Consider the following 27,712-nt stretch of genomic DNA (forward strand, 5'->3'; position numbering starts at 1 on the left):
CTCTTCTCCTTTTTCTTTTTCTCTGATTTTTTACATCCTTTCTGTTCTGTGGTGGTATTGTGTTCCCCAAAATATTGTGCACGCTAATAAACTTATCTGGAGTCAGAGAACAGAACAACCACAATATTAAACATAGAGGATAGGCAGTGATAGCACACGCCTTTAATCCTAGCATTCCAGAGGCAGAGATCTACCTGGATCTCTGTGTGTTCAAGGATACAGCCAAGCATGGTGACTCACGCCTTTAATCCCAGAAAGTGAGCCTTTAATCCCAGGGAGTGATGGCAGAAAGCAGAAGGGTATATAAGGCATGAAGACCAGAAACTAGAAACTTTTAGCTGGTTAAGCTTTTAGGCTTTTGAGCAGCAGTTCAGCTGAGACCCATTTGGATGTGGACTCAGAGGCTTCCAGTCTGAGGAAACAGGATCAGCTGAGGAACTAGTGAGGAGAGGTGGCTGTGGCTTGTTCTGCTTCTCTAATCTTCCAGCATTCACCCCAATACCTGGCTTCAGGTTTGATTTTATTAATAAGATCTTTTAAGATTCGTGTTACACTGTTCCCTCTTCTATGATGATCCTAGCCTTGGAGAGGATGATGTAGATGTCTTATTTAGAGCTGAGAAATCAACAGCTGCTGGTTCTCATCACTTTGATCAATTGAGTCTCTGAAGTTACCCACGGAAAAAAAAGCCTCTGATTAAAGCAGACATCAGTAATAATCTTTGAATATAAACATAATTATTTAGAAGGCAATTTGATGCACATCATATCCGTTTAGAGAAGCAACAGTAATAGCTTTCCTATGGAGCATATGGTTTTTGATAGGTTTGCAATGCCAGACACAGGTTCCCTCCTGTAAAGTGAGCATCAAATCCAGAAAGCAGTTGGTTACTCCCATAAGACTTGTGCCAATGGCATATCCTGTCTGGCTGGTCTATAGTGTCACTCTCAAGGTCCACTGACATGAGTTCAAGGCTTGTCTAGCCCACATAGTGAAAGCTCATAAGACAAAATGAGGAAGGAGGGAAAACACCAACCACAATGAAACATAGGAAAATTCCATATGAAAACCTGTTACTTTGTAAACTAATTTGAAAAAGAAAAAAGAGAAACATATGTAAGACACTCAAAGTATGAACTTATAATGTATTACTAGTGTCTTTAATGGCATAACAATTGTTGATTCTGAAGACAGGAACAGAACTTACCTCAAAGGAAATAAAATTTGTAAAGAAAAATAACATTTCAAGGACTGCCAGCAGCTGGTAAATATGTATGTATTTTACTTTAGGAGCTGTTGAGATGATTTAATAGGTAAGTAAAGTGCAAGCATGAGAACCTGAGTTGAGGTGCCTAGAACCCATGTAACCCAGGGAGGATAGAGCACATCTACCAGTCCAGCACTCTAATTGGTCTGCTGTTCACAGTAGTAAATAAGAGATCCTGTCTTAAAACATGTGAAAGATGATGCCCTGTACCCATGGGATACATGTGCTTCCCACCCCTCATATTATACATACAGACATGAAAGTGTACGTATACACACACACACACACACACACACACACACACACAAAATAGAGACAGAGTAGCTCAAGATAGTGATTTAATAACAGCCAATGTTAGCCCAGTGTAATGGCACACACCTTTAATTCCAGTACTTGAGAGGCAGAGGCAGTAGGCAGATCTCTGTGAGTTCAAGGCCAACTTGGCTTACATAATGAGTTCCAGGACAGCCAGAACTTTATAGTGAGACCCTGTCTTGGAAAAACAAAAGAGAATTGTAAATAAATAAATAAATAAATAAGCAAATAAATAAAAAACAGCTAATGTGTGCTGGGGGCTTATGTCTGGCACTGTTAATTTGTGTCTCTCCTCGCACAGCCTTAGGCACAGGCAAATACAGAAGAGAAAATAGAGACCCAAAGTCAACAAAAAACCGAGAGCAGGGATTCGAGGATATCTTGTCCTCTCTACTTCTGAGGTGTGGTTCTTGTATGGCTATAATCTGAATAGCTTAGTCCAAAATCCCTGTTGAGACGAGCTGAACAGTGTCTTCCTTTCTTACATTAATTTCCCAACATTTTGACCATGACATGCAGTGGTGTCAGGCATATGAAGAGTGAATTGCTTCACCCTCTCTTGTTAGGAGTGGTTGAGTATCACTGAGAACACTATCGTTTTCTCATGACAAGGCAGCTGGGTGTTCCTTGAGAGGGGCTGTGGCTCCACTAATCTCCCTCACACTGGCCCTTATCTCCTTGGTTCAACCCAGAAGTGTCTTGAAGCACATCTGAGGCGTGTGGGTGTAACTATGCCTGTCTTGGCCATTCCTGCTGGATTTGTGTTATCTGGACTTTTGACAGTGTGAGAACTCCTCCTAGGTTTCTTTCACCACTTCCAGATAACTGGGAGGGATCTGAATCAGGAGAAATGTCAGAATGATGGATTTTCTCTGCAAACTGTCTGAGCTTTGGGGCCTGTAGGTTGGTTCAAGACCTGGTAGCAGTAGGTAGCACCTCTTGGCTTCAGCTTTGTTCTTTCTTTATGTGTTTGATTTTGATAGCAGATACAAGCTCTTTGGGGTGCTATCCCATCCCAGTCTTCTGGTGTACAGGCCAATGGGGGGGGGGGATGTCACATTACGTAATTATGGGGCAAGATGATTTGGTTGCTGTAGGGTCCAGCAAACCCTAGAATATTCAATTTTATGGGTTTCAGTGTTTAAAACTGAATGGTGCTGAAGAGATGGGTCAGTGAGGAAGAGTGCCTGCTGTGCAAGCATGAGAACCTGAGTTCAGGATCCCAACACCCCTGTAAAAAAAGCAAACTATACCTGCTCCCTCTTCTATGTTCCTGTAACTCCAGCATTGGGCAGGGGCAGGGATGGGGGACAGGAGGATTGATGGGACTCGTTGGCCACTAGTCTAGCTCAGGTTCAGTGAAAATCCTACTTCAAATAACCAAGGCTGAACATGATAGAGCAGAGCAGTCAACATCCTTCTCTACCCTCCACATGTGCATAGATGTACACATCTGCACAGACACATAGGATGCAAACACACACAGTCACACACTCACACTCACACTGGGGCTGGCAAGTTGCTGGAGCAGTCTGTAGTTAATTTGAAATTTATGGGACAGATAGACTAGGGACAGAAGGTAAAGTTAAGGATTTGGGGGAAATTTTTTTTTTTCAGATTTTTATTTATTTATTTATTTATTATATATACAGAAGAGGGCGCCAGATCTCATTACAAATGGTTGTGAGCCACCATGTGGGTGCTGGGAATTGAACTCAGGACCTCTGGAAGAGCAGTCAGTGCTCTTAACCTCTGAGCCATCTCTCCAGCCCTTGGGGGAAAATTTTTATCTTGGGTGTACATTTGAAATTTTAGGCCCATGGCCTTAGTAGTTGGGGTAGGGGAGTCCCAGGACCAGGGAAAGGGGAGAGATCCCACCCTCAGGAATAGACAGGTGGGGAAATTTAGGCTGTTGGTTGACAGGAATACTTACCTGGAATCCATTTGACCTGTGACAGGTGGATTCAAGTTGATTTCCTGAATTTATAAGAAATTTTTAAGTTTACAAATGAGATAAAAGTTTTAGATTTATTAGAATTACCATTGCTTGTAATCTGTACTGAAATTCATATTGCAGAAAAAGCAGTAGGTTTATGTTTTTGAGTCATAGTAAAAGTTTGGGACTCCAAATAATAGCATAGAGAAAGGGAAAGAAATCTGAAACAACTTTTCATATAACTAAAATCACTTTTTTCAGACTCATATCTTAAATCATTTTCTTAAACCCTCACAACTTACTCAAGCTTTTATATCCTCAGACCTCAAAATGCTTTCTTAGACCTTTATAACTTGTGTTTACAGACTTTTACAATTAAGCTTTTTCATCCTCAGACCTTCATAACTTGTATTTACATACCGTAAAACATTTTCTTAGATTCTCACAATTTCAGGCCTTTATAATTTGATGAGTGGGAAAGGTAGGGATTTGTATAGTGGAGGTGGGATTAGTCCTCTGACATACATCGTAGGTTTGGGTTAGATTCTGTAAAAAAGTCTTATCTGCTGGGGTGTAAATATTTGCTGTAAGTAGCAAATAATATCTCGTGTTGAAGGAAAGTTAGGTATGTTGCTATCTGGGTTATGTAGTGGGGTAGCCTTGAAGGAAGTGGGGTGATGGATTGCCATTTCAGAGCAATTATTGCCATTACTAACAATGGAGGGGTCAGTCTGATGTGCCGTGCAATAAGCCAAGACAATTTAAGAGGGTAAAGGAGAGGCCTTGAGGGGGTTATGGATATATGAAGAGTTAGCAATTGAGTTGCCTTTTCTGTTTAGAAATTCTTGTTCCTTCCAGGTGACCAAGTGTGTCAGCAAGATATATAAAGCACATTTGGAGTCTGTATACATGGTTAATGATGTGTTTTTGTTTTTGTTTTTGTTTTGGTGATTTGGAAGGCTCTGGTGAGAGCTATTAATTCTGCCTGTTGATTGGTAGTGTGTGGAGTAAGGAGGCATATCTTGCAACATGGTGGCCACCTGACAGGAAGGAAATGCCATCTCTATAAAAAGTGTAGGCAAGCTGGGCGGTGGTGGTGCACACCTTTAATTCCAGCACTCGGGAGGCAGAGGCAGGCAGATCTCTGTGAGTTCAAGGCTAGCCTGGTCTACAAAGCGAGTTCCAGAACAGCCAGGACTGTTACACAGAGAGACTCTGTCTCAGAAAACCAAAACCAAATAAACAAACAAACACCGCCCCCCCCCCCAAAAAAAAACTGTAGGCAGTAGCTAAAGGACTCTCTTGTATTGAGAGGGATGGGGGAGGAGGTCTTCGAGAGTCTCTGGACAAGACTGAACAGGGACTGGGGAATGTTGGGGCAAAGAGATAAACCTGGAGGGATTGAGGTAAGAAATGTGAGTGATGAGTTTTCTAATGAGAAGTTTGGAGGGATAGAGTCTGAGACGTGGAAGGGATTGGAGTCGTCTGTAAGTTAGGAGTTGAGAGGGAGAGTGGTGGGACTAGACTGTGAGAAGGGATCCCAGAGTTAATTTGTCAGAGTTGAGTATGGAGCCTGCAGCAAGAGCTCATAGACAGGGAGGCCACCCGCAGACTGCCTTGTCTCGAGTTTTGGAGAGGTAAGTGACAGGGGCAAAGGCCAGTTCTAGAAAGTGTTCCAGACCCCGAGGACATAACTTTGTTTTTTGGGAAGTGTAAAGATGGAGAGGACTATATAGATCTGAGAGGTGGAGGGCACGGGCTGAAAGGAGAGCATTTTCTTTAGTTTAAAGAATTGTTTGTCAATGGGAGAAAGAGGCTTATGAGGAGATCAAGTAGCAGCTTGGTACAGGGAATGAATTAGAAGTGAACATCCAGGGACTCATGAGCAGAGGAAATTGGCCATCCCTCCAAAAGAAAGGCAGTTTGGATTTTGTTGAGGGTGGAGATGGGTAAAGCTGTCTAAAGTGTTTATAGGTTGGGGTGATAGAGAATCCAAGATAAGTGACTTGGGGAGAGGAGAGTTCAACTTCGGAAGGTGAGACCTGGTAACCTCGAGCCAGGGAAATTGAGGCATGAGGCACTGTCAGATTGGCTATCAGAGAGGGAAGGACTGTAAAGGAGGAAGAAGGTCCTCTACACACTGAAGCAGGCAGGAGGAAAATGGGGAAGGCAGGGCAGGGCTGTAACGAGTGCCAAAAAAGAAGGGAACTGTCTCTGAGTTCCTGGGAAGGAGAGTTCAGGTCACTTGTCAGGTTTGTTGAATGTTGGGATCTGTCTTAAGTGAAGGCAGAAATGGGCATCTAGGGGTATTGAGAAAAAAGCATCTTTAAGGTCTAGGACTGAGACCTGAGTAGTGTTGTCAGGGATAGTGGATAGGATAGTATAATGGTTGGGGACCACAGGGTGGAGAGAGACAATGGCAGTGTTGAGCAAAGGTCTTGGGTAGAAGGTCTCATTATGAACCTAGGTTGCATCACCACCCTTAGGATTTAAGCCCTAGAATTCTGTAACTGCATTTGCTTGTTACAGTCCTTACTGTCTCGGCACTGAGGATATTCAAACCCTTCGGCTTTAAACTTCTTGCCCTGGTTTAAAGACTGTAGCCCCATACTGAGATGTTTTCTCAGGCTGTGTCACATACATCTGGGACCTGAGAGGAAGCAGTTTCATCAGAACTTCCTCCTAAGACCTTCATCATTTTCTCATCAGATATCCCAGAGCTCAGACACAGTGGTTGATATCAAGAGAAACTTGTCAGCCCAGAGGCCTATAACTAAAAGAGTGTTCTTGTTAAGAGCATGGGGGATGCAGCAATGCCCCCCTGCTCTCTAACCAAGTGCCAAAGGCTGGATCATTTATTCAGCACAAAAAGTGATCTGTTGTATTATTAGAGATAGTGATGTTAAGACCAAGCTGTGAAGAGATGGACTGTGGGAGGAGGGCTGCTTTCTCTTAGTAACATGGTAGTCTGTTTGGGGGATAGGTGGGGTCTCATTCCAGGTCATTGTGAGGAAGGAGAGTGGCCCACCCATGTAAGGCACCTGCTGGGCCTGGATCTTGTCCTTAAGCTGCAGTGAAGCTGTGGGTTGGTTACAGAGGACTTGACTCAAGACCTTGGTCCAGAGAGCTTTATTTTTTATTGTCTGTCTTTGAAGTGAACATCTGTGATCACCACTGACTGAACATAGTGAGTGTGCTTACCAGTGGGTTGGGTTTGTGCCTGGATTTTGACAGGTTATTGTTTTAAATTTAGTTTGTGCAAGTGCTTCCGTTTATTTTATTACCACCCATTTACTATTATCATCTAGTCATCTGTCTTTGGCATTTTGTACACTGATTTAATTCTTTACCTTTTGTTAATATATATTAGCTGTAAAAGACAGGGAATTTGATCCTGGAGCATACCCACCTGCTTTGTTACCTCCTGCAGCCTTTCCCTATGGTTATAAATTCCCTATCATGGTAAGGGTCTTCTCCTGCCACCATGCCACTCATGACACAAAACATGTCCTGGGGAATCTTGAGGAACAACAATTTCAAGGCCTCACAGTGTCATGGATAGGCTATCATCCTTTTGGTGCCTATAAATATGAGTTTAAGGAAAAGCAATTATCGTGAGTATAGAGATGAAGAGGTCTGCAGTAGTTGGAGTCATTAGAGAATTTGAGGGTGTAAGTGAAAAGGACCTTGAAGAAGCCTGTGTGTACACTCTCTATCTAATCCTTAACTATGTCTCTAACCAAGTCCCCAGACATGTCTCTCCCTGTCCTCTGAGAGCCTGAGCCAAAGAAAAACCTGTGTACCACATGTTGCTGCTTCTCAGGGAATTGGTCAGGGCAGTGAGAAAACTAATGTCTTCCTTGGAGACAGAAGGTGAAGAATTTCTTTTCTTTTTTTTCTGTTGTTGTTGTGAAGAGCTGTGATTGGTTCATTTCCTCCTCTGACATCACAAAGCCCTTGTGAGGAGTTGCAGACTCTGCCCACATAAGGCACTGGCTGGGGCTGGGGCTTCTCACACTGAGGAGAAGCTGTTGCTTGGTTGGCTGTAGAGTTGTTGACTCAGACATTGGTTCACGTACACTTTGATACTGTTGTTCTCCTATAAACAGACACAGTTCATCTGCTTCGACATCCAAACAGTGAGTTTGTTTCCTGGTGTGTTGTTTTGATATACATCTCTTAATTGGTTCTTAGGTTAATTTGTACTTTGAATTCAGTTTCTTTTTGCTAGCCCCGTATATCTGTTCTTAAGCATGATTCTTTGACATTTTTAAATTTAATTTTACTTGTTTCAGAAGTTTTATTTATTCAGAAAAGCTGTAGAATTTAAGAAATTTCATCACCATATGCATTTTGATTATATCTCCCTGAGCTGTTATCTCCTGCAAGCTTTGATGAGCTTAAATGTTCTTCTATCATGGTAGCTATTTTCCACACTTGCTATGCCCCACCTCAACACCCTGCAAAAAGGACCAGAAACATGTATGTCATGAGGTACAGTCCTTTTCATTACAGTATCAGCGTGTCAGGGAGGGCTTCCATCCTTTAGATGACCATCTATATGAGTTTAAGATAAAGGAATTGAATATCTCAAGTGTGGAGATAATGACTGAAATGAATGATAAATGCCGCTGGTTGTGGCGTGGATTAAGGCACAGATTGTGTGACCACACCATGCGTACGTGATCGCTAGCACACACTGATGACCCTTTGCTTAACTCCTGAACTACGCATGTGCGGTCATGCAACTGGTGTAAGGGCAGAATTCTAACAGACTGTAGTAGTCAGAATTCTTAGAGAACCTTAGGGTACTAATGCAAAGGCATTAGGACAGACCATAGGTTGCTTCTACAACTAGTCCATAACCCTGTCCCTAACCCAGGTCAACACAGAGTTCCTGAGTCTGCCCACCTTGTTACTATGGCACTTGTTACCGTGTTACTGTGTTGCCGAGTTACTATGTTCTTAAAGTCAAAGTGTCCTTCTCAAGGACTGATATGAATGGTCTCATATCTTCTCATGTGTCTGAATGCTTGGGCTCTAGCAGGAGGTGCAGTTAAGGGAGGTCATAACAGCCTAGGGCTGTGGAAAGCAGCAGGAGGAATTGGGTCACTGGAGACACTAGGGACCTGCCAAAGTCATGTACCAGTTGATTCAGACCCATCTTCCCAAGTCACCAGCTCCTCCAACTGCCATGCCTCCCTGTCCTCTGAGAGCCTGAGAGTAGGGTTACTCTTTGTCTGTTAAGTTGCATCTTGTTGGGGATTTGCTCACAGCCATGACAAAAGTTGTGTAGTCCCTGGAGCTGGAATGAGAAACATCTTTAGGTTAGTCCCTGCTGTCACTGGTCCATTCCTTACTGTGACATTACAAAAATTCTTCGTGAGAAGTTATGGAAATCTGTTCATATAAGACCCTGCAGTGGGCTGGGGTTTTCTTTCTTTCTTTCTTTCTTTCTTTCTTTCTTTCTTTCTTTCTTTCTTTCTTTCTTTCTTTCTTTCTCTTTCTTCCTTCCTTTCTTTCTCTTTCCTCTCTCTCTCTCTCTCTCTCTCTCTCTCTCTCTCTCTCTCTCTCTCTCTCTCTCTTTCTCTTTCTTTTTCTTTTTTTTCCGAGACAGGGTTTCTCTGTGTAGTTTTGGTCCCTGTCCTGGATCTCAGTGTGTAGCCCAGGCTGGCCTTGAACTCACAGAGACCCACCTGGCTCTGCCTCCTGCATGCTGGGACTAAAGGTGTGCACCCCCCCCCACTTCCCCACCCCCGGTTTTCTTGATGCTGCAGAGAAACTCTTGCTGGCTGGAGAGCAGATACACCTCTACAGTGGTCCTGATAAACTGGACTCCTAACCTCTTGCACGTAGGCATTGGGAGATTTTCCTCTGTGTTGGTTGGATTGTGTTCTATTTCTCTTTTTGGTTCATGTACTCATGCTTTTGCTTGAGGCATGGATTTCTGCTTATGTGTTAATTTTGCTTAATTGTTTGGTTTAAAATATTTTGCCATGTTTTATGTTCATTTCATTTTCTTAAACCTTTACTGAGTAAAGTAAGGAATTCCCCTGTAACACTTCTATAGATGCATACAGTGACCTGGGATCATTTCCATCTGCTCTGTTACATTGCAGCTGCCCCTTACATGTGTCCCCAAAGTCCCCATTTCAATTAAGGTTCCACCTACTGATCCATGGCTCTGGTTAGGCTCACAGTATCTCTGGATCTGGGGTTTTACAGACAATACTCCTAATGTCTATTTCCAGTTCAGAAAATTTCATTCTTTATGGCTGAGCATAAGCCCCTTCCCTTGACCTACTTACATGCTTGTTTCCGAATACTTTCCCCACTGAATTATCCTAGGATTCCCTGCTGAAGTCACTGTGAACATGAAGCATCAAATTTGTCCCGTGTTGTTGAACTCTGTGTGAAGTACCAAGGAATCTCATAGCAGGTGAACAAGTGAATGTTCACTAAGGACATTGGAGTACAGTCAAGTCCCCCCCCCCCCCCCCCCGTGTGTGTGTGTGTGTGTGTGTGTGTGTGTGTGTGTGTGTGTGTGTGTCTTTCTGTGGGGGGGATGTGTGTTGTTATGGGTGTAGCCTCATGGTAATAATGGCTCTCAAGACTAAACTTGGAATGATGGTTCTTGTGTCTTTGGTGATGCAGCATGAGGAGAATGGGTCTCCGTTATACTATAAGGCCAGTAGGTAAGATCCATCATGCAATCTGTGGGTCCTGGGCTGTCCTTGTTTGCAGAAATTGTATTACTCTTTCCATCTTATCCCTATATTGATCAATTTACATGGTTTTTAACATCCAGAATTGATCATCACACCCAGGATGTAGTAGCTGGAAAACAGCAGACAGTAATCATGTTAAAAGATATCAGTGTTGGTGTCTGTTTTATGATTCAAGAAATCTCTTTCCTTCAGGATTATCACCTCCCTAGAGTTAGGTTGAATCACATAAACACCCAGGTTTCCCATAGATCCTTCTTCTCTTTCTTTCATACTTTATTTCCTGTCTCAAATTTCAGTAATTTGTATCTTCTCCCTGGGGGATACAGGTCAAGGGTTTGTCAGACTTCTTCATCCTTTCAAATCACCATATCTTTGTTTTGATCTTTGTTTCTTTGGTCTTTGTTTCAACCTCCACGTGACCTCTTATTTCAACTCTGGTCTTCCTTATGCTTTCTCCTAACTACTTTGGGTTTTGGTTGGCTTTTTTAGCTTGACCTCTGACCACCAAGATGCATCATTAGGATGTTTGAGGTAACTATGGTTTTCCTGATGTAGAAATTAGGAGCGAACAACTTGCCTCCTAGACTTGATTTTGGTTCTTCTTTCTAGCATCTTGTCGTGGTCCCATTCCCCACCTGTCACGGTGATGAACATGGAGGGAGAATTTCCATGGACCAGTCTCTCTGATTTACCACCAGCATGCAGAGAAATGGGATCCAGGCTGTCCATCTCCACCATTGTAGATGCTATATGTTGCTTAGGCCACATGGCTGAAGAAACCCTGGGACTCATAGGAACAAATAGGCTTAATGATGCCCTGACAAAAAACACTATGTTCAACAAGAGAAAAAGTGGTGGTACCATCCTTGGTGAAATATGGCATGTTCCAAAGACCTATTCATTCAAGAGTCCTGCAGGTCCCCCCAGCCTCCCTCCTACCCTAAGGTGGGGAGGTAGTCAAGCTGCCTTGCCCACACTGCTGGCATCTGAAGACAACAAAGGGCAAGATGTGAATGAAGAGAGATGTAGCAAGATCTCCTCTAGGTCCAGCTCTCCAGATTTATACAAGCTGCTGGATCTCAGCTGGCCTGGGAATTCTGCCCCACACTTTCATGCTGTGCAGGCCTATAACATCAATAACAATGCTGAGGAGACAGAGAGTTCCACCTGTTCTGGTGACAGTGACACATCTGAGGATGATCTCTCCTACATGGAGGACACCACTTCTACCTCAGCCCCACAGGATGATGGTGTGGAGGCTGAGATTGAGGAGACTGGCAACACCACCATGCTCAGTCACACATCCCTCAATGCGTTGTTCTTCCTGGAAGACACCAGCTGTCAACAGATCCCAGGACCTCAGGATGATGCTGAGGTTACCAACAGCTTCAGCACATCTAGAGACCTGAAAGAAATTGACCTACAGTCCAGTGAGAGAACACATGATGCTATCGACTCTGTGGACTCTCCCCAGAATGAGAACACTGAATGTGAAAACAGCATGGGAATAATCCTTGAAGAGTCCCCACCTAGCTTTAGCAAGGACCAGCCCCAGAAGGTAGCCACAGCCTCCAAGAAGAAGCAAAGAAGGGGCTGGAAAGGGGTAAGGAGGCAGATTAGTCGCCTGACTTCCGGTTTATTCTGTTGCCTCCTCACCCCAAAGACAGGAGACACAACCCCCAGGTAAGGGACAACAAGCCTGGGCAAAGGAGCACATGGACACTGAGGAGGCCTGGCCAATGACTTTTCTGTGTATTGATCTTTGCTTTTGCAAGGCTCTTTGCACTGATAGGCTGCACCCACTTAGAGGTCATGAACCCTGAAATGTCTGTGACCCTACAAAGAGCTTTCCCACTGCACCCTTGTGTGGAACCTGGGGAAGCTGAGCCTGAAGCAGACAAGCAAAGGATACAACCAAGGGCAGTGGAGGGAAGGGGAAGGGCGTAGGCTTGGGGAAGGGAAACATGTAGCTGGAGTTTGAAGCAAGATGTAAACATACCAGTAAGCCACAAGCCACGTGGCAACTTATAGATTAATACAAATGGGTTACTTTAAGATATAAGAACTAGATAATAAGAAGCCTGCCACAACCATACAGTTTATAAGTAATATAAGTCTCTGTGTGTTTACTTGGGTCTGAGTGGCTGCAGGAGCTGTGTAAACACAGGAAAACTCCAGCTACAAAAAAAGGTTAAAGAGAGGAATCATGGGAAGAGCTATTGAGACAGCAGGGGAGCTCAGTGTTAAGTCCTGCTGATGTTAGAGTCACTAACAGAGTCCTTTGCTTGTGTCTCCTTTCAAGGGCTGAAGAACAGGCCTGGGTCCATGGTTCTTAAACCATGGGTCTCAGTTCGGCCTGGTGTGGTCTACCCGCCACAGGAGGGAGCCAGGCCAGAATTCCATAAAGCTGTGTACCCCAAACTACGTTTTTATGTATCAGCCACCTCAAACAACCAGGGCACAAGCTGTCTACCACTCCTCTAATTGCAGTGTGAGCTGTTAGCTCCCCAACTTAAGCTCATAGTTGTCCCAGCACTATTGATGGACAGAGAAGACAGCCACATGGCTGTTTGAAAGAGCTAGCCGGTCACCTTCTGCAAACCACATTCTAAAACTTCGTGTTCCACATGACTTGGGGACTTCACCAACTCATCTCCTAACTTGTCAATGACCAGATAGAAAGAAGTATATGTACTGTGTAAGCCCAGGTGGTAAGGAGGCACAGGAAGAGGGGAGGACAGGAAAAGAGGGATGCATGAGACATGTCAAGGAGAAGAAAATCAGTAAGAGAGTGAGGAGGAAAGAGCATGAATCTGGATGAAGAGGGAGGAGAGTCTGCCCATAGGAAATTCCAGTTCCAGTCAGGCAGCTGAGAAGAAAGGATGAGCATGTAGGGTAGGGACAGCGACCTTGGACTGGCATGATCAGGAGCAAACTACCTGAAGAGGAGAGTTGGGACAGTGGTGGCATACACCTTTAATCCCAGCACTCGAGAATCAGAGGCTGGAAGATCTCTGTGAGTTCAAAGCCACCCTGGACTACATGAGATTGACTCAGTCTAGGAGAGAAAACAGAGCCAGACAGTGGTGGCACACACCTTTAATCCCAGTACTGGGAAGCGCACACGCTTTTAATCCCAGGAAGTGATAGGTGTGCAGAGAAAGGTATATAAGGCACGAGGAGACAGGAACTAGAGCCCTTTTCAGTCTGAAGAGTCCCAGAAGTAAGACTTGGTAGTGGCTTGTTCCTTTGTCTCTCTGATCTTTCAGCATTTACCCCAATATATGACTCTGGATTTTTTTGTTTTGTTTTGTTGAGACAAGGTTTCTCTGTGTAGCTTTGGAGCCTTTCCTGGATCCTCCTCTGTAGACCAGGCTGGACTCGAACTCACAGAGATCCGCCTGCCTCTGCCTCCCAAGTGATGAGATTAAAGGCACGAGCCATCACTGCCTGCCGACTCTGGGTTTTTTTATTAAAAGACAGTTTAGAAATTTGTGTTACGCTGTAGGACATGGGTTTCCAGGAGGAGAAGAGCATGCCTTCCTGGAGAGTTCAAGCCAAACCCTTACCAGGAACCCCTTTCTCTCTCTGCTCTAACCAGTCTTTGGCTACTCTGGTAATATCTGTTCTTTTCTTCACAGCCTCCTTCCACTAGTTGCCCATCGTGCTTCTTCTGTTTCAGAAGTCCAGGAGCTGGTGTCATATCTTTATTCCAGTGAGTGAGTCTTTGATTTTACTTGACTAAAATTACAGGACTTTTCTGTCTACTGGGAAAAGATAAGTAGGGTTTGAGAGGGCTGTGGAACATCACTGTTGAACAAGGCCAGCATCTTTGGATTACTTTGTGTCCAGTGTCCACATTAGTGGTCAGCTACAAGATGTCAGCCAGTGGTATTATGTGCATTCTTGCTGACTGAGGTGTCTGCAGGGTCCTCATGGTCACCATGCAGGTTATGAATAGCACTCTGAGTCAGCAGAGGCTGCTTAGCAGACAAGGAATCCAGGGCTCTTGTCTGAGGGATCATTTTGATCAGTTCTTCTCAACCTTCCTAAAGCTGCAGCCCTTTACTATAATTCCTCATGTTGTGGTCACCCCCAAACATAAAATTATCTTGGTTGGCACTTCATAAGTAATTTTGCTACTGTTATGAATCATAATGTAAAATGTCAAACTCCATGTGACTCTTATATCCTGTCATGGTTATGTAGAATACAGGGGTAGACAGAGAATTCAGGCTGAGAGCCATGGAAGCAGAGCGCCCGAGGCATATGTCTGGCCACCTCTCCTCAAAGCAAAGGCTGTCTAGCAGGGGCAATGTGAGAGAAACATGTCCCTCACAGACACAGTTACAGATTCCATTAGGGACACCATCCAATAAGCCAGGCCACTTCCTTTCAAAGACTCAAAGGCACCAAACCTCATCTGTCCTGGTGTCCTTTGCTCAGGAAAGCATGTGAACACTTCTCTGCCTCTTTCATTTTAACACAAGTCAGGCAATTTTTTTTTGCCAAACTTCCTGATTCTCCAGGCTGCTCACCATGGCAGGGAATGCATAATAACCTTTGGTCTACTTTAGTTTGCAGGCTATCATGAGTCCTAAAGACTCCATAATACAGGGAAACATTTTCAACCACAAGGTTTTCTTGCTTGACCTATGGGCTGCAACAGGGGATTGACCACCACATAGGATTAATGATCCATTTGCTCTGTGGACTCCATTAGGCTCCTGAGAGATATCGTGGGGTGAGAATCTAGCCATCCAAGTGCCTTCCTAGTGGCAGAGATGATAACTCACCAAACCAAGTGCTGGGTCTTCCAACATGGGGCCATGAGCTCAGAACCAGCTACCACATGAAAGCCTTGCATGCTAGTGTGAGCATATAATCCCACCTCTGTGGAGATGGAAAGGAACAGTCCCCTTTTGAGCCTTGTACAGATGGTCTAGACTTATTGACAACCTCCTGCTTCAAGGAGAATGTCTCAGAAAACAAGGTAACTATGCCTCTCGAGACCCCCTCCTACTCACACATGAGTGAACACATGCAAGTGCTCCAGAACTCACATATCAATCCATACACATGTACCTAGACACACACTGAACAGATGGGAAGCATGAAGAAAAGGAAGTAGAAAAAGACATCAATGAAGATTTCATCTGTCATCAATGATTGTTCTTATGTGTGGGATCTATTTCTCACCAGCAATAACTGTGACTCTGTCCAACAGCATTCAAGTGAAGGCTTCTGTATAACTGTGGTTTCAATGTAATTTTTGTCTCCTCAGATGAGTCTGCTGAAAACCACGTGTGTGGCTGGAATCCATGAAGAATAGGAGGGTAAACCTTTGTCAGCTGCCTCTGTGGAACTGTCACAGAACAGCAGCTCTTAGCTTTGTGTGGGAGCCTTTCCCACAGTGACTCAGTACTGTGGACCCTATGGCTCATTTCTGCTTGATGTGGACACATCAGGACTATAGATGAAACTGGAGCAGTGGTGCACTCTCCATAGTTGGAACAAGATATCCTAGGCCTGACATGAAAATTTGTTTACTTTATTAAATGCTCACTTGATTTTTATCTTGACCCATCTCTTCTCCTCAAAAGAAACCTATAATATCCAGTTGCAAGTGAATTGAAATATTGCAGCACAACTCTTCAGTCAGCATTTTCTAATCCTGTGTACTCTTCACAGTGGCACGTACTTTCTGGAGTTATTCCACACCAAAGCTTTGGCATTGACACTTGTAGCAACTCTTTGGTCAGGGCACCTATGTCTTAATGGTAGCTGTTTCTGAAGTCCAGGGACATGGCATGTCAAGTCTGTAGCACAGGGATACACAATGCCTCTTGACTGCATTAACATGGGTAGTCCAGCAAGGAGCTAGCAAGGCCTTCTGTGCTTTGGGTCACATGGTCACAGGGCTTTGATTGGTGGGAACAAAACAGACATTTTCTGGAATGGGACAATGAAAAGGAGACTTCAAGGGATATAAAGGTGCCAACCACAGAGGAAAACATTTATAGGTCAATAAAACAGCCAGAGGCCAGAGAAGGTGCCTCAGTTCAGATGTCCCTGTTCAGCGTCCAATTGTCAGCACAGACCTGCCTCAGGAAATTGAGAGATACAAAAACTGTAAGAACAACTAGGGAAAACATGAAAACCAAAGCAAGCACATTTAGGAGGCAGAGGCAGGTGGATCTCTGTGAGTTCAAGTTCAGCCTGGTCTACAATATGAGTTCCAGGATAGCAAGGGCTGTTACACAGAGAAACCATCTCTTGAAAAGCCAAAAACCAAATGAAAACAAAAAAATCAAAAATGTTTGTGAGACTCTTGTCTGTACACTGCTTGGTAGGCAAGCATGAGGCCTGATTTCCACCCCCTCCTTTATCAAACAGGTATGGTGACATGTGCTTCAATCCCACCACTGGGAAGGTAGAGATCTGATGAGTCCTGGGTCTCACTGCCAATCCAGCCAGGCTAGCAGAATCTCTGAGACCTGAAATAAATGAATGAACCAGTCTCAAAATAAACAAGGTGAATGTGTCTGAGGAACAACCTCTGAGGTGTTCCTGTGGCTTCCACATGACGTACACCAAATGAATGTATATTTACACAGGGACACAAGTGCATCTGCACAAAAGTAATTGAGTCTGTTCCAAGCTCCGGCGAGGGAGGCATCTCCCCACTCGGGGGGCCTCTCCTGGCCAGTCTGCCCAAGCATGGAGCCCTGCTCTCTGGGAACTCACCTCCCTGCTCCGGGAGAGCCTGGTTAGAGCAGCAGGAGGCCCCAGTCTCAGACCTTCCCAGGGGCAGGGGAGTGAGGAGCACTCAGCACATGGCCCTGCTGAGAGGGGGGGGGGAGGGAGAGGGAGAGAGGGGAGGGAGAGAGAGAGGGGAAAGGGAGAGGGAGAGAGGGGAGGGAGCGGGAGAGGGGAGGGAGCGGGAGAGGGGAGAGAGAGAGAGAGAGAGAGAGAGAGAGAGAGAGAGAGAGAGAGAGAGAGAGAGGAGAAAGGAGAGAGGAGAGAGAGAGGAGAGAAATCACAAAAGATCAATTGAACTTTTTGTGGACAGATTTGTGTCTCTCACGGTACATAGTTTTTAATTGCAGATTTTTTATTATTTTATGTCCATTGGTGTTTTGCCATGGATGCCAGGTCCCCTGGAACTGGAATTACAGATACTTTTGACCTGCCATGGGGGTGCTGGGTATTGAACCCTGATAGCCTGGAAAAGGAGTCAGTGCTCTTAACCACTGAGCCATCTCTCCAGCCCCTCTCAATATTTTTATTTTTGATTCTTTGAGACAGGGCCAGTAGCCCATTCTGAAGCTGAATGAACGCCTTATGTATCTAATGGTGACCTCAAACATCGATGCTACTTCTGCCTCCACTGCCCAAGAGCTGACATTACAGGTATTGGCCTTCCTCTTCCATGTGTACAGTGCTACACTCTATATCAGATACTATAGTATGATGGGGCAACACTCAATGACTGAGGTGCATCCTGAACCCATTTTACAAATTTTATAGAGAGACTAGTGTCAGGTAGTGGTAGAAGGGATCTCCTCTGGGCTTGGGATCACTGTAGATGCTCTCAATTTATGTATAGTGAGGATCTCACATAATAGACAGATACACCAAGAAAGAAGTCAGAATCTGGAGAAACAGTATCACAGGAGGAGAAGTATCAGTGGACACCATGGTCACCTGCAATTCCCAAAGCTCAGAGAGACAAGGGACAGAACCCTCTCTGAGTCTCAGAAAAGACAATTCCTTGTGAGAATGAGAAAGCCAGGACTCGTGCTAACTCCACACAGCTAAACCTCTAGCATTTTGATGACAGTTATGACCAATGGGCATGAAATTTCTTAGTGTTCTTCGTCTTGGGTCGTCATCTTATGGTCAGTGCATAGGTCAAAGTCACATCAACACAGATGGACAGGCATCACAAACTCTGCCCTGGGGAATGGACTTCCACATTCTGAGGAACACCCAGCTCATAAGAGCGACACAGAGTAACATTCATGGTGAACACTGAGATTAAGAGACTGGAACTAGGGGCCGTGTTGGGGAGATACCTCCACTGGCAAAGTACTTGTCAGAAAACAATGAGGACCTACGTTCTTGTCCCAGCATTCACACACAATTTTGGCTGCACTAACACACAATGGTAATTCCTACTCTTGAGATTCTCAAGAAGGAGTCTAGGAGAACTGAGGAGCTCCACAATTGGTGAGAGACTGTTTCTCAAAAATCAAGTTGGAAGGCCAAAGAGAAGAGAATTTTGAGGTTGATTTACGGATCCATGAACAAGTATACACAGGAATGAACACATAGGTAAAACACACACACACACACACACACACACACACACACACACACACACACACCTCAAATAATGCTTGGAAAGGTTTCTGCAACTCGTCAGGATGGAACCTAGCAGCATGCTAGGTCCTAGCAGCCAGCTGAGCATGGAATCCATGTTCACAATTGTCACACATAAGGTTCCTCTGCTTGAGTCAGAATAATTTTTTTCATGTGATTAGAATTTAGGATCCATGTACTATGTAACATCTAGCAAATAATCATAAACACAGACCTGTACACTGTCAAACAGTTCCAGAAGGAACCAGAAACAAACAATGCATTGCATATTGTAAGTCACATGACCTTCATAAGCCAGGAAATACTCAGCAAACACAAAGCAACAGGTATTGTCTAAGTGGCAACCCAGTATTTCTGTCTGGTCTTCTTTCTTACTAAGTCTTTCATGTCCTAGTGGTGGGGTCGCCTGTCCAGCCTGCGGTAGGTGAGGCACATGCATTACTGGCTATCATGAAGAATTCTCCTGCCATTACCTCACAATACAAGACATCCTTATGTAGACATGTTGATCCAATAACTCCCTTAGCTTCAGCATGGAAAAGAATAATTCTACCTATGGGATATACAGAGTCCTGTGTTCATTTTATCTGAGCCAGACACAGGAAGGCTCGAGCACTCCACCCTAGTCCTGTTCCCGCAGCACTGAGAACAAAGAGGATAGAGCAGGAGTTGTATGACACACCCATATAAAACAGCCTCCCTACCATGCACAGGTTGTTTCCAGGTTAAACAGAGGCTTATGAAACAATGGCATTATAAACTGAACATATCCATACATGCAGGGGCCATATCTCACACAATACAATTAATACTAAACATCCATCCCAAGTCTACCTGGGGCTGTCCCTGGAGTCCTGAACCTGACTCAGTCCTGAAAAAGGACAGCACCTGCCCTGTGGAAACTTACAGCAAGCTCCTCCTCTATAAATCACAGCATGTCCGAGGGTCATGTCATCTGCACAGGCTTTGTGCCCTGCTTCACCCTTATCCTGCTTGTCTCTCTAAACCTCTCACCTACACTGTCAACCACAGTTTGCCGTTAGCATTTTCAGAGGGCTCAAGACACTCCCTTAAAGAGGAAAGCCCTGATGCTAAGACCAGTATTAGTTATTGTGTGCTCGTGTGTGTGTGTGTGTGTGTGTGTGTGTGTGTGTGTGTGTGTGTTTTGAACCAATGGTTTCTGTTTCCTTTGTGTTACTCAGTTTTCCCTTGTGGGGTCCTCTGTTGTTTACTGTGCTTTGATTCCAACTTGGTTCCATGGGAGACATAGTTTTATTTTTCGATTTTTATTTAGAAATAACTTAGTCTTACATTAATGTATTACACATACCTCTTCATGTCTTCAAACGACAATCATGAGCATTTTTCACACATTGTTTTCTGAGCATGTGTCTATACACAGAAACAGAAACCATATTTCAAGGTACAGAAGTAGACATCTGCATTTAATTCCAGCATCTATTTTTTTTAAATATTTCTTTCTTTTTTTTTGGAGCTGAAGATCGAACCCAGGGCCTTGCGCTCTACCACTAAACTAAATCCCCAACCCCTTAAAAATATTTCTTATTTGTTGAGATTATCCTATCATTACATCATTTCCCTTTCTATTTCCCCCATTCAAATCTACCACATAACCTTACTTGATCCCTTTCAAATTCATAGCTTCTTTTTTATTAACTACTATTACATACATAAATGTACATGTAATACATATATATTCCTATATACAACCTGCTCAGTCTGTACATTGTTGCTTGTATGTATATTTCAGGGCTGATCCTTTGGGTTGGATAACCAGTTGGTGTATATTTGAGGCACACTGTATGACATCTGCCCTTTAAAAATCTTTCACACTTAAATTGCAAAGCAATTGATTCTATATCCTGGAGCAGTTCTCACATCCTCTTGAAAGAATAGACAATCTGTTGTATTAATCAAGATTACTAAAAGACCTCATATGTTCAAATGTTTAGTCCATTATCATCATAGAGGGAAACATTGTGGCATGCAGGCAGACATAGCACTGGAGAAGAAGCTGAGAGCTCTACCTCTGGATCTTTAGGCAGCAGGAGAGACCACAAAGCTCACCCCTTAGTGGTGCACTCCCTCCAACAAAGCCACACCTACTCTAACAAGGCCACACTTCCTAATAGTCTTACTCCCTGTGAACCTATTGGGACTTTTTTTTTTTTTTTTTTTTTTTTGATTTTTTGAGACAGGGTTTCTCTGTGTAGCTTCCTCCATCACGTTCCACTCCCTGGAGTCCATAGACTTGTAGCCATATCATAATGCAAAATGCATTCAGTCCAACTTCAAAAGGCCCCATGGTTTATAGCAGTCTCAAACTCATTTAAAAATCCAAAGTTCAAAGTCTTTTCTGAGACTCATGCAATCTCTTAACTATAATCCCCTATAAAATCAAATTTGAAAAGCAGATCACAAACTTCCAACATATAATGGCAGCAGATATATAATACCATTCCAAAAGGGAGTATAGTGAGGAAGCACTGGACCAAAGCAAGACTGAAAACGGTCTGGGCAAACTCCAAACTCTCCATGTCTGATGTCAAAACACTCTTCAGATCTCCAACTCCTTTCAGCTTTGTTAACTATAACACTTCTTTCTCATGGGCTGGTTCCACTCCATGTTAGCAGCTCTCCTCAGCATGTATCCCATGGCTCTGGCATCTCCTTCATTTCTAGGTTCCTCATGGCAATCTAGGCTTGACCTTCACAGTTTCACGAAGTTTCAGAAATGAGGACTATAATTGATATGAATGTTTCCTTCCTATTCTGTTCTGTATTTCCTCTACCCTCAGTAAGAACCTCAGCAGGTCTTGGCTCCTTCCTGGGGGAGTGACGCAAACCTTCATTCCTGATGGGTCTGTGCCCTTCCTCAGTAAGGAATGGGCCAGGCAATTGTAGTTTCCTATTGACTTTAATCACAGGACAGGGTAGCACCAAGAGGCACCCTGAAGGATCTCCTGCATTCCAGACATACTCTTTCTTACCTCCATTGTGGCAAAGCAATCTAATTTCCTCGTGGTAATCTGGATCTATCACCCCTCCTAACACTGTTATTCTTTTTGTAGCCTGTTGTTTTATGGTCAATAGAAGCCCATAATGGCCAGGGGGAATTCTGAGCTTCCAGTTCATTGGAATGTTTGTTGTGGCTCCTGGTGGGAATGCTCCCCAATGGGAGCTTATGGTAACAGCACTTCTAAGTAGCAGAACTTAAGGTTGCAGGAATAGGAAGCAAAAATTTTCCTGGTGGGTCACTATGGGTGTAATGAGTGTAAATATTTCCTTTTCCATGCTGCCTTGATTCCTGGACCCATGGATCCTGGCTATGGGAGAAACTGTACCATATATTGGATGCTGATTCAAAGCATATAATACCTAGAGAGCCCTGCCTCAGCCCTCCACACTGCTGCCACCTAATTGGTGCTGTAACTATATCTTCAAAAGACCATTCCATCTTTTGTTCACCATCAATGGAGAACATGGTAAGACCAGTGGATTTCATGATCATGGGCCCACTGTCATGAACCACACTTTGTACCTCCCCTTAGGAGTAGGCCTGCTTTGCCTTCAGTCTGGTTGGAGGTCTAGAGCAACTATTGGTGGCCCTGAGGGACATCAGTATTGTGTTGTGTGGCATTTCCTTCAGAGAAAGTCACAGCTGATTTAGCAGACGGTGAAGAATTAACTTCCTCAATCAGAGGTGAAAATAGCAATATTTCAAGGGGTGGTGGGTGAAGGCAGAGTGATTACTGCCCCAGGTGAGACAAACCCTTGAGAACCTGAGAGTTCACACTTCTCAGCCCTAATAGAGTCCTCCACACATCCCTGTAGCAAGTTACAGGATCCCATTCTTTACCAATTAGCACCCTTTCTTTAACTGCTGACACCCTCTGAAGCTGGGACTTGAATTTTTGCTGTAATTCAGCCAACTTTATAATGAGGGCTTCTCTTTGATTTTCTGAAACTTGAGCTCTGTGACTGCTAGACAGAAGATTCTCTCCCAGGGCTCACTTAGAAACCTTTAGACGGTTTATGCATATCTGGAGCTGGTCATTTTTATCACTGATACTATTGTTGTCCTTCAACTTATTCTGAGATGCTAGTGGTTGGTTAATACAAAGCTCATTCCCATCCTTTGATAATTTATCCAGAGATGCTAAGAGCAACTGACCAACATCATTTTCAACCATGAAATATGTGGTAGAGAAATGGAAGAGATAGAGAATTCTACGGAATGGTTCAGGCACCATGGAAAGACTCAGAAAGGATGAAATGAAGACAGTGAGGAATGGGCAGACATTGGAGGCCTGCTTGCCACCTGGATCCATGGTAACAGAGGTGAGGAGTAGACTGACAGGCAGGTCTGCTTGTCACCCAGTGCCATGATGCCCAGCTTGGGCTGCTCTCAAGGACCATATTGGCATCCCTGGTCCTACAGTAGCCAGGGTCTGTGTTGAGGATGTCTGTGGCTCCTCTTGCCATCGAGTGCTATACTGGTTCCAGTGGCCTGAGCCACCTCCTAGGTCTGTGTTTGGGTCCACCATTCATGCCCTCCACTGTTGCAGTGCCTATTGGGGACACATGAAGCCTGGGGTCTGGGCCATAGTCTGTGGCCTTGTTAGTGTCCAGGGGCCATACTGTTACCAGAGCCATCCTGATCTGGGGCTACTACTTGGAGCTAGAATGTTGCCCAGATGGAGTTGCTGTCTGAGGCCAAGTCTGGGGCTATGGTCCAGCTGCAGCTGGGGTTTCTGTTAAAGTCTGTGGCCCAGGTTGCCACTAGGACCAATACAGAGGCCTGGGATGTAGGCTGAACCCTGAGACTTAATTGGAGTCTGAGGGCCACGTCATAGCAGGGGCCATACAGACATGGATGGACTGTGCTGCCACCTGGGACCATGGTGTCATCTGGGCCCAGGCTGCTGCTGAGGGCCATATCTGGGTCCATGGCCCTATGCAGCCAGGGTCTGTGCTAATGTATCTGCTGCACCTATTACCATTGAAGGTCATGCAGACACCCAAGATCGAGGGCCATGTTGGTATCACAGGGCCATACTGCTGCTGGAACAATAGTGATATCCAGACCATTATCAAGAACTATGTCGGGGTCCATAGTTCTATCATGGCTGCAGTCTGTGCTGAAGTCCAGATCCAGCATTGCCACCAAAGATCACATAGAGGCCCAAGGTCAAGGCTGCAAACATTCCCACCTGAGTGGCCAGTCCCTCTATACAGAGCCAGGATGTTGACCAGGCACAAGCTGCTGCCGAGGGTCATGTCTGGGTCCATGGTTCAGCTACAGCTGGGTCTGTGTGGATGTCTGTGGCCTGTGTCACCTCAGGAGGCCTTAGGAACCATGTGAGATGAAATCAGAGGGCCATGCTGAGCTGGCCATGCTCTTCACTGGCCCTGGGAAGGCTGGCCTTAGGCCTCTCGCTGGACACTACAGCAAAAGAGCTGGCCCCTGCACTCTCAGGAGAGATGGCCCCCACCCCTCACCACAGGCCAGGGTGAACTGACCCTGAGGACAGGAATGTAGAGGCGCTGACTGCATCCCCTCACCTGAGGTGGGTAGCCCCAGGGGCCTGGTCTGACCAGCTTGATTACCATCCACAGCCAGGTCTTGAGTTGACCCACCCTAGCATCTACCCCATCTAGGACCTGTGGAGCTGGTGAAGGGACTGGTCCTGTGGAATGATACCTTGCAAGATCTCCAAGACTCGTGGCAGCCACAGGATATCCCAGATAAGTTCCAGTATGATCCAGTGATGATGGTGTACCAGAAACCAGAGGCCTTGAACCAGACCAGTGACTCATTGCAATAAACATTTCAGTAAAACTGATGGGACAAAGAAGTTTACTATATGGCAGACTGAGGCCTCCATTGCCACCAGGATGAATGAAGAGGTGTTGGAGAAGCAGGAAAGAAGAAACAAAGAGATTTTTCTGTTGAAGTGGTTTTTTTGTTTGTTGTTGTTTTTTTTTTTTTGGTTTTGCCTTTGCTTTTGTTCGCTTGCATGCTTTGATTTGTTTCCTTGTATGGGGGGGGGCATGGCAGGGGTGAGAGGATGATATGGGAGACGAGAAGGTGAACAGAATTGGGGTGCACGATGTGAAACTCCCAAAGAGCAAATGAAGAAGTTTTCAAAAAAATCTTCACCTGACTCTTTTGAGAAAGAGATTTGGGAAGGAATAGTCCAGGAGAGCGGCTGCCTCTGCCAGGGTGGAGGACAACCCACAACTGAACAGGCAGAGGAGTTTTATATAGGGCTTCTTAGGGGCAGAGCTTCTCCAGGGAGAAGATTTTCTGCTCCGGGATTGGTTAGTTTTCCTGCTCAGGGATTGGTTAGTTTTCCTGCTCAGGGATTGGTTGTTTTCATTGACGGGGCAGAGGTGGCTCTGGTTTCAGGACCAAACTGTGTTTCTTTCACTGGCCCCTTTTTAGCCTTTTGGCCCTAGTTTTAGGGCCAGGGTGGATTTCTTTCCATGGCTCTGGTTCTAGGGGCAAAGCATGTTTCTTTGGCTCAGGTTTCAAAGTCAGGAAGTGTTTCTTAGGTTTTGGGTTCAGGGCTGAAGTGTTTCATTCACTGGCTCAGGTCTCAGGGCTGGAGTGGGTTTCCTTCAATAGCTCTGACTTCAGGGGCACGGGGCGTTTCTTTTGCTGGCCCTTTTGCCGTATAACATGTGCATGTGGAAGCCACAGGAACACCTCAGAGGTTGTTCCTCAGACACATTTACCTTGTTTATTTTGAGACCAGGTCATTAATTTTATCAAGTCTCAGAGATTCTGCTAGCCTGGCTGGATTGGCAGTGAGACCCAGGACTCATCAGATCTCTACCTTCTCTCTGTCTCCTCAGCATTGTTATTGATGTTATAGGCCTGCACAGCATAAAAGTGTGGGGCAGAATTCCCAGGCCAGCTGAGATCCAGCAGCTTGTATAAATCTGGAGAGCTGGACCTAGAGGAGATCTTGCTACATCTCTCTTCATTCACGTCTTGCCTTGTTGTCTTCAGATGCCAGCAGTGTGGGCAAGGCAGCTTGACTCCCTCCCCTCCTCAGGGTAGGAGGGAGGCTGGGGGGACCTGCAGGACTCTTGAACAAATAGGTCTTTGGAACATGCCATATTTCACCAAGGATGGTACCACCACTTTTTCTCTTGTTGAACATAGTGTTTTTTGCCAGGGCATCATTAAGCCTATTTGTTCCTATGAGTCCCAGGGTTTCTTCAGCCATGTGGCCTAAGCAACACATAGCATCTACAATGGTGGAGATAGACAGCCTGGATCCCATTTCTCTGCATGATGGTGGTAAATCAGAGAGACTGGTCCATGGAAATTCTCCCTCCATGTTCATTGCCGTGACAGGTGGGGAATGGGACCACCACAGGATGCTAGAAAGAAGAACACAAAAGCAAGTCTAGAAGGCAAGTTGTTGGCTCTTAATTTCTACATCATGAAAAACATAGCTACCTCATGTAGACAAAATTCTAAACAGTCTTATTTCAAAAGAAATACAAAGCCAAATACAGAGTTAAAAGTCCAAGAGATCAGAGTACTAGTAAAACCTTTAGCTTACTAGTCGCTGCCGTCCTTCCCCTCAGAAAGAGACCTTCTCCTGTGTGACCTGTCTTTTTATTGCCTTTCTGTTCTACCTTCTCGCTCTAAACCAAACCACATGATTTCCTCATCACTGCCTGTCTATACAGACCTCCAGGTCTCTATGGTTCGTACTGGGATTAAAGGTTAGAGTCACGGCTTGGCTTTGTCTTTGACTATGCAGAGACTCTGCCTGCCATGTGATCGGGATTGAGGACACGGGCTCCATTGCTGGACTTCTGCTAAATGGCTTGCTCTTAGCTCTGATCTCTAACATACAAATAAAATCACATTTCAGCACAAATAAAATATCACCATAACCTCAAACATCCCAATGATGCATCTTAGCAATCAGTAGTCAACATAAAAAAAACTAAAACCCCAAAGCAGTTAGGAAAAAGCATAAGGAAGATCAGAGTTGAAATAAATGGTCACGTGGAGGTTGAAACAAAGACCAAAGAAACAAAGATCAAAACAAAGATATGGTGATTTGAAAGGATGAAGAAGTCTGACAAACCCTTGACCTGTATCCCCCAGGGAGAAGATACAAATTATTGAATTTGTGAGACAGGAAATAAAGTAAAAGAAAGAGAAGAAGGATCTATGGGAAACCTGGGTGTTTATGTGATTCAACCTAACTCTAGGGAGGTGATGATCCTGAAGGAAAGAGATTTCTTGAATCATAAAACAGACACCAACACTGATATCTTTTAACATGATTACCGCCTGCTGTTTTCCAGCTACTACATCCTGGGTGTGATGATCAATTCTGGATGTGACAAACCACGTAAAGTGATCAATATAGGGATAAGATGGAAAGAGTAATACAATTTCTGCAAACAAGGACAGCCCAGGACCCACAGATTGCATGATGGATCTTACCTACTGGCCTTATAGTATAATGGAGAACCATTCTCCTCATGCTGCATCACCAAAGACACAAGAACCATCATTCCAAGTTTAGTCTTGAGAGCCATTATTACCATGAGGCTACACCCATAACAACACACATCCCCCCCACAGAAAGACACACACACACACACACACACACACACACACACACACACACACGGGGGGGGGGGGACTTGACTGTACTCCAATGTCCTTAGTGAACATTCACTTGTTCACCTGCTATGAGATTCCTTGGTACTTCACACAGAGTTCAACAACACGGGACAAATTTGATGCTTCATGTTCATAGTGACTTCAGCAGGGAATCCTAGGATAATTCAATGGGGAAAGTATTCGAAAACAAGCATGTAAGTAGGTCAAGGGAAGGGGCTTATGCTCAGCCATAAAGAATGAAATTTTCTGAACTGGAAATAGACATTAGGAGTATTGTCTGTAAAACCCCAGATCCAGAGATACTGTGAGCCTAACCAGAGCCATGGATCAGTAGGTGGGACCTTAATTGAAATGGGGACTTTGGGGACACATGTAAGGGGCAGCTGCAATGTAAC

At 44.6% G+C, this 27,712-nt stretch overlaps 1 protein-coding gene and 1 long non-coding RNA gene across 4 annotated transcripts; one reads left to right on the forward strand and one right to left on the reverse strand.

The window, feature by feature from the left end:
• Window positions 1-3,378: 3,378 nt before the first annotated feature.
• On the reverse strand, window positions 3,379-7,416 carry LOC131911419 (uncharacterized). The gene is made up of 3 exons (XR_009379365.1): window positions 7,322-7,416; window positions 6,928-7,099; window positions 3,379-3,559 (listed from the first exon to the last, which is right to left on the reverse strand). It is a non-coding gene; the product is annotated as an uncharacterized LOC131911419 (long non-coding RNA).
• Window positions 7,417-7,452: 36 nt separating this feature from the next.
• LOC131911418 (uncharacterized) lies at window positions 7,453-15,822 on the forward strand. Of its 3 annotated transcripts, XR_009379364.1 has the most exons (5): window positions 7,453-7,657; window positions 10,856-11,929; window positions 12,549-12,737; window positions 13,888-13,961; window positions 15,531-15,822. XR_009379364.1 is itself a non-coding variant. In XM_059263432.1 (4 exons), the coding sequence occupies exons 2-4, from the start codon at window positions 10,893-10,895 to the stop codon at window positions 15,569-15,571; spliced, it is 1,152 nt and encodes a 383-aa protein (XP_059119415.1). In that variant the 5' UTR covers window positions 7,454-7,673; window positions 10,856-10,892; the 3' UTR covers window positions 15,572-15,822. The 3 variants fall into 3 exon arrangements, 2 of the variants coding, with proteins under 2 accessions (XP_059119415.1, XP_059119413.1); XM_059263432.1 differs by lacking the exon at window positions 12,549-12,737 and having other exon boundaries at window positions 7,454-7,673; XM_059263430.1 differs by lacking the exon at window positions 12,549-12,737 and having other exon boundaries at window positions 7,454-7,657.
• The last annotated feature ends 11,890 nt before the right edge of the window (window positions 15,823-27,712 follow it).

Source organism: Peromyscus eremicus, chromosome 5 (genome assembly GCF_949786415.1).
Source record: "Peromyscus eremicus chromosome 5, PerEre_H2_v1, whole genome shotgun sequence".
Classification (NCBI taxonomy): domain Eukaryota; kingdom Metazoa; phylum Chordata; class Mammalia; order Rodentia; family Cricetidae; genus Peromyscus; species Peromyscus eremicus.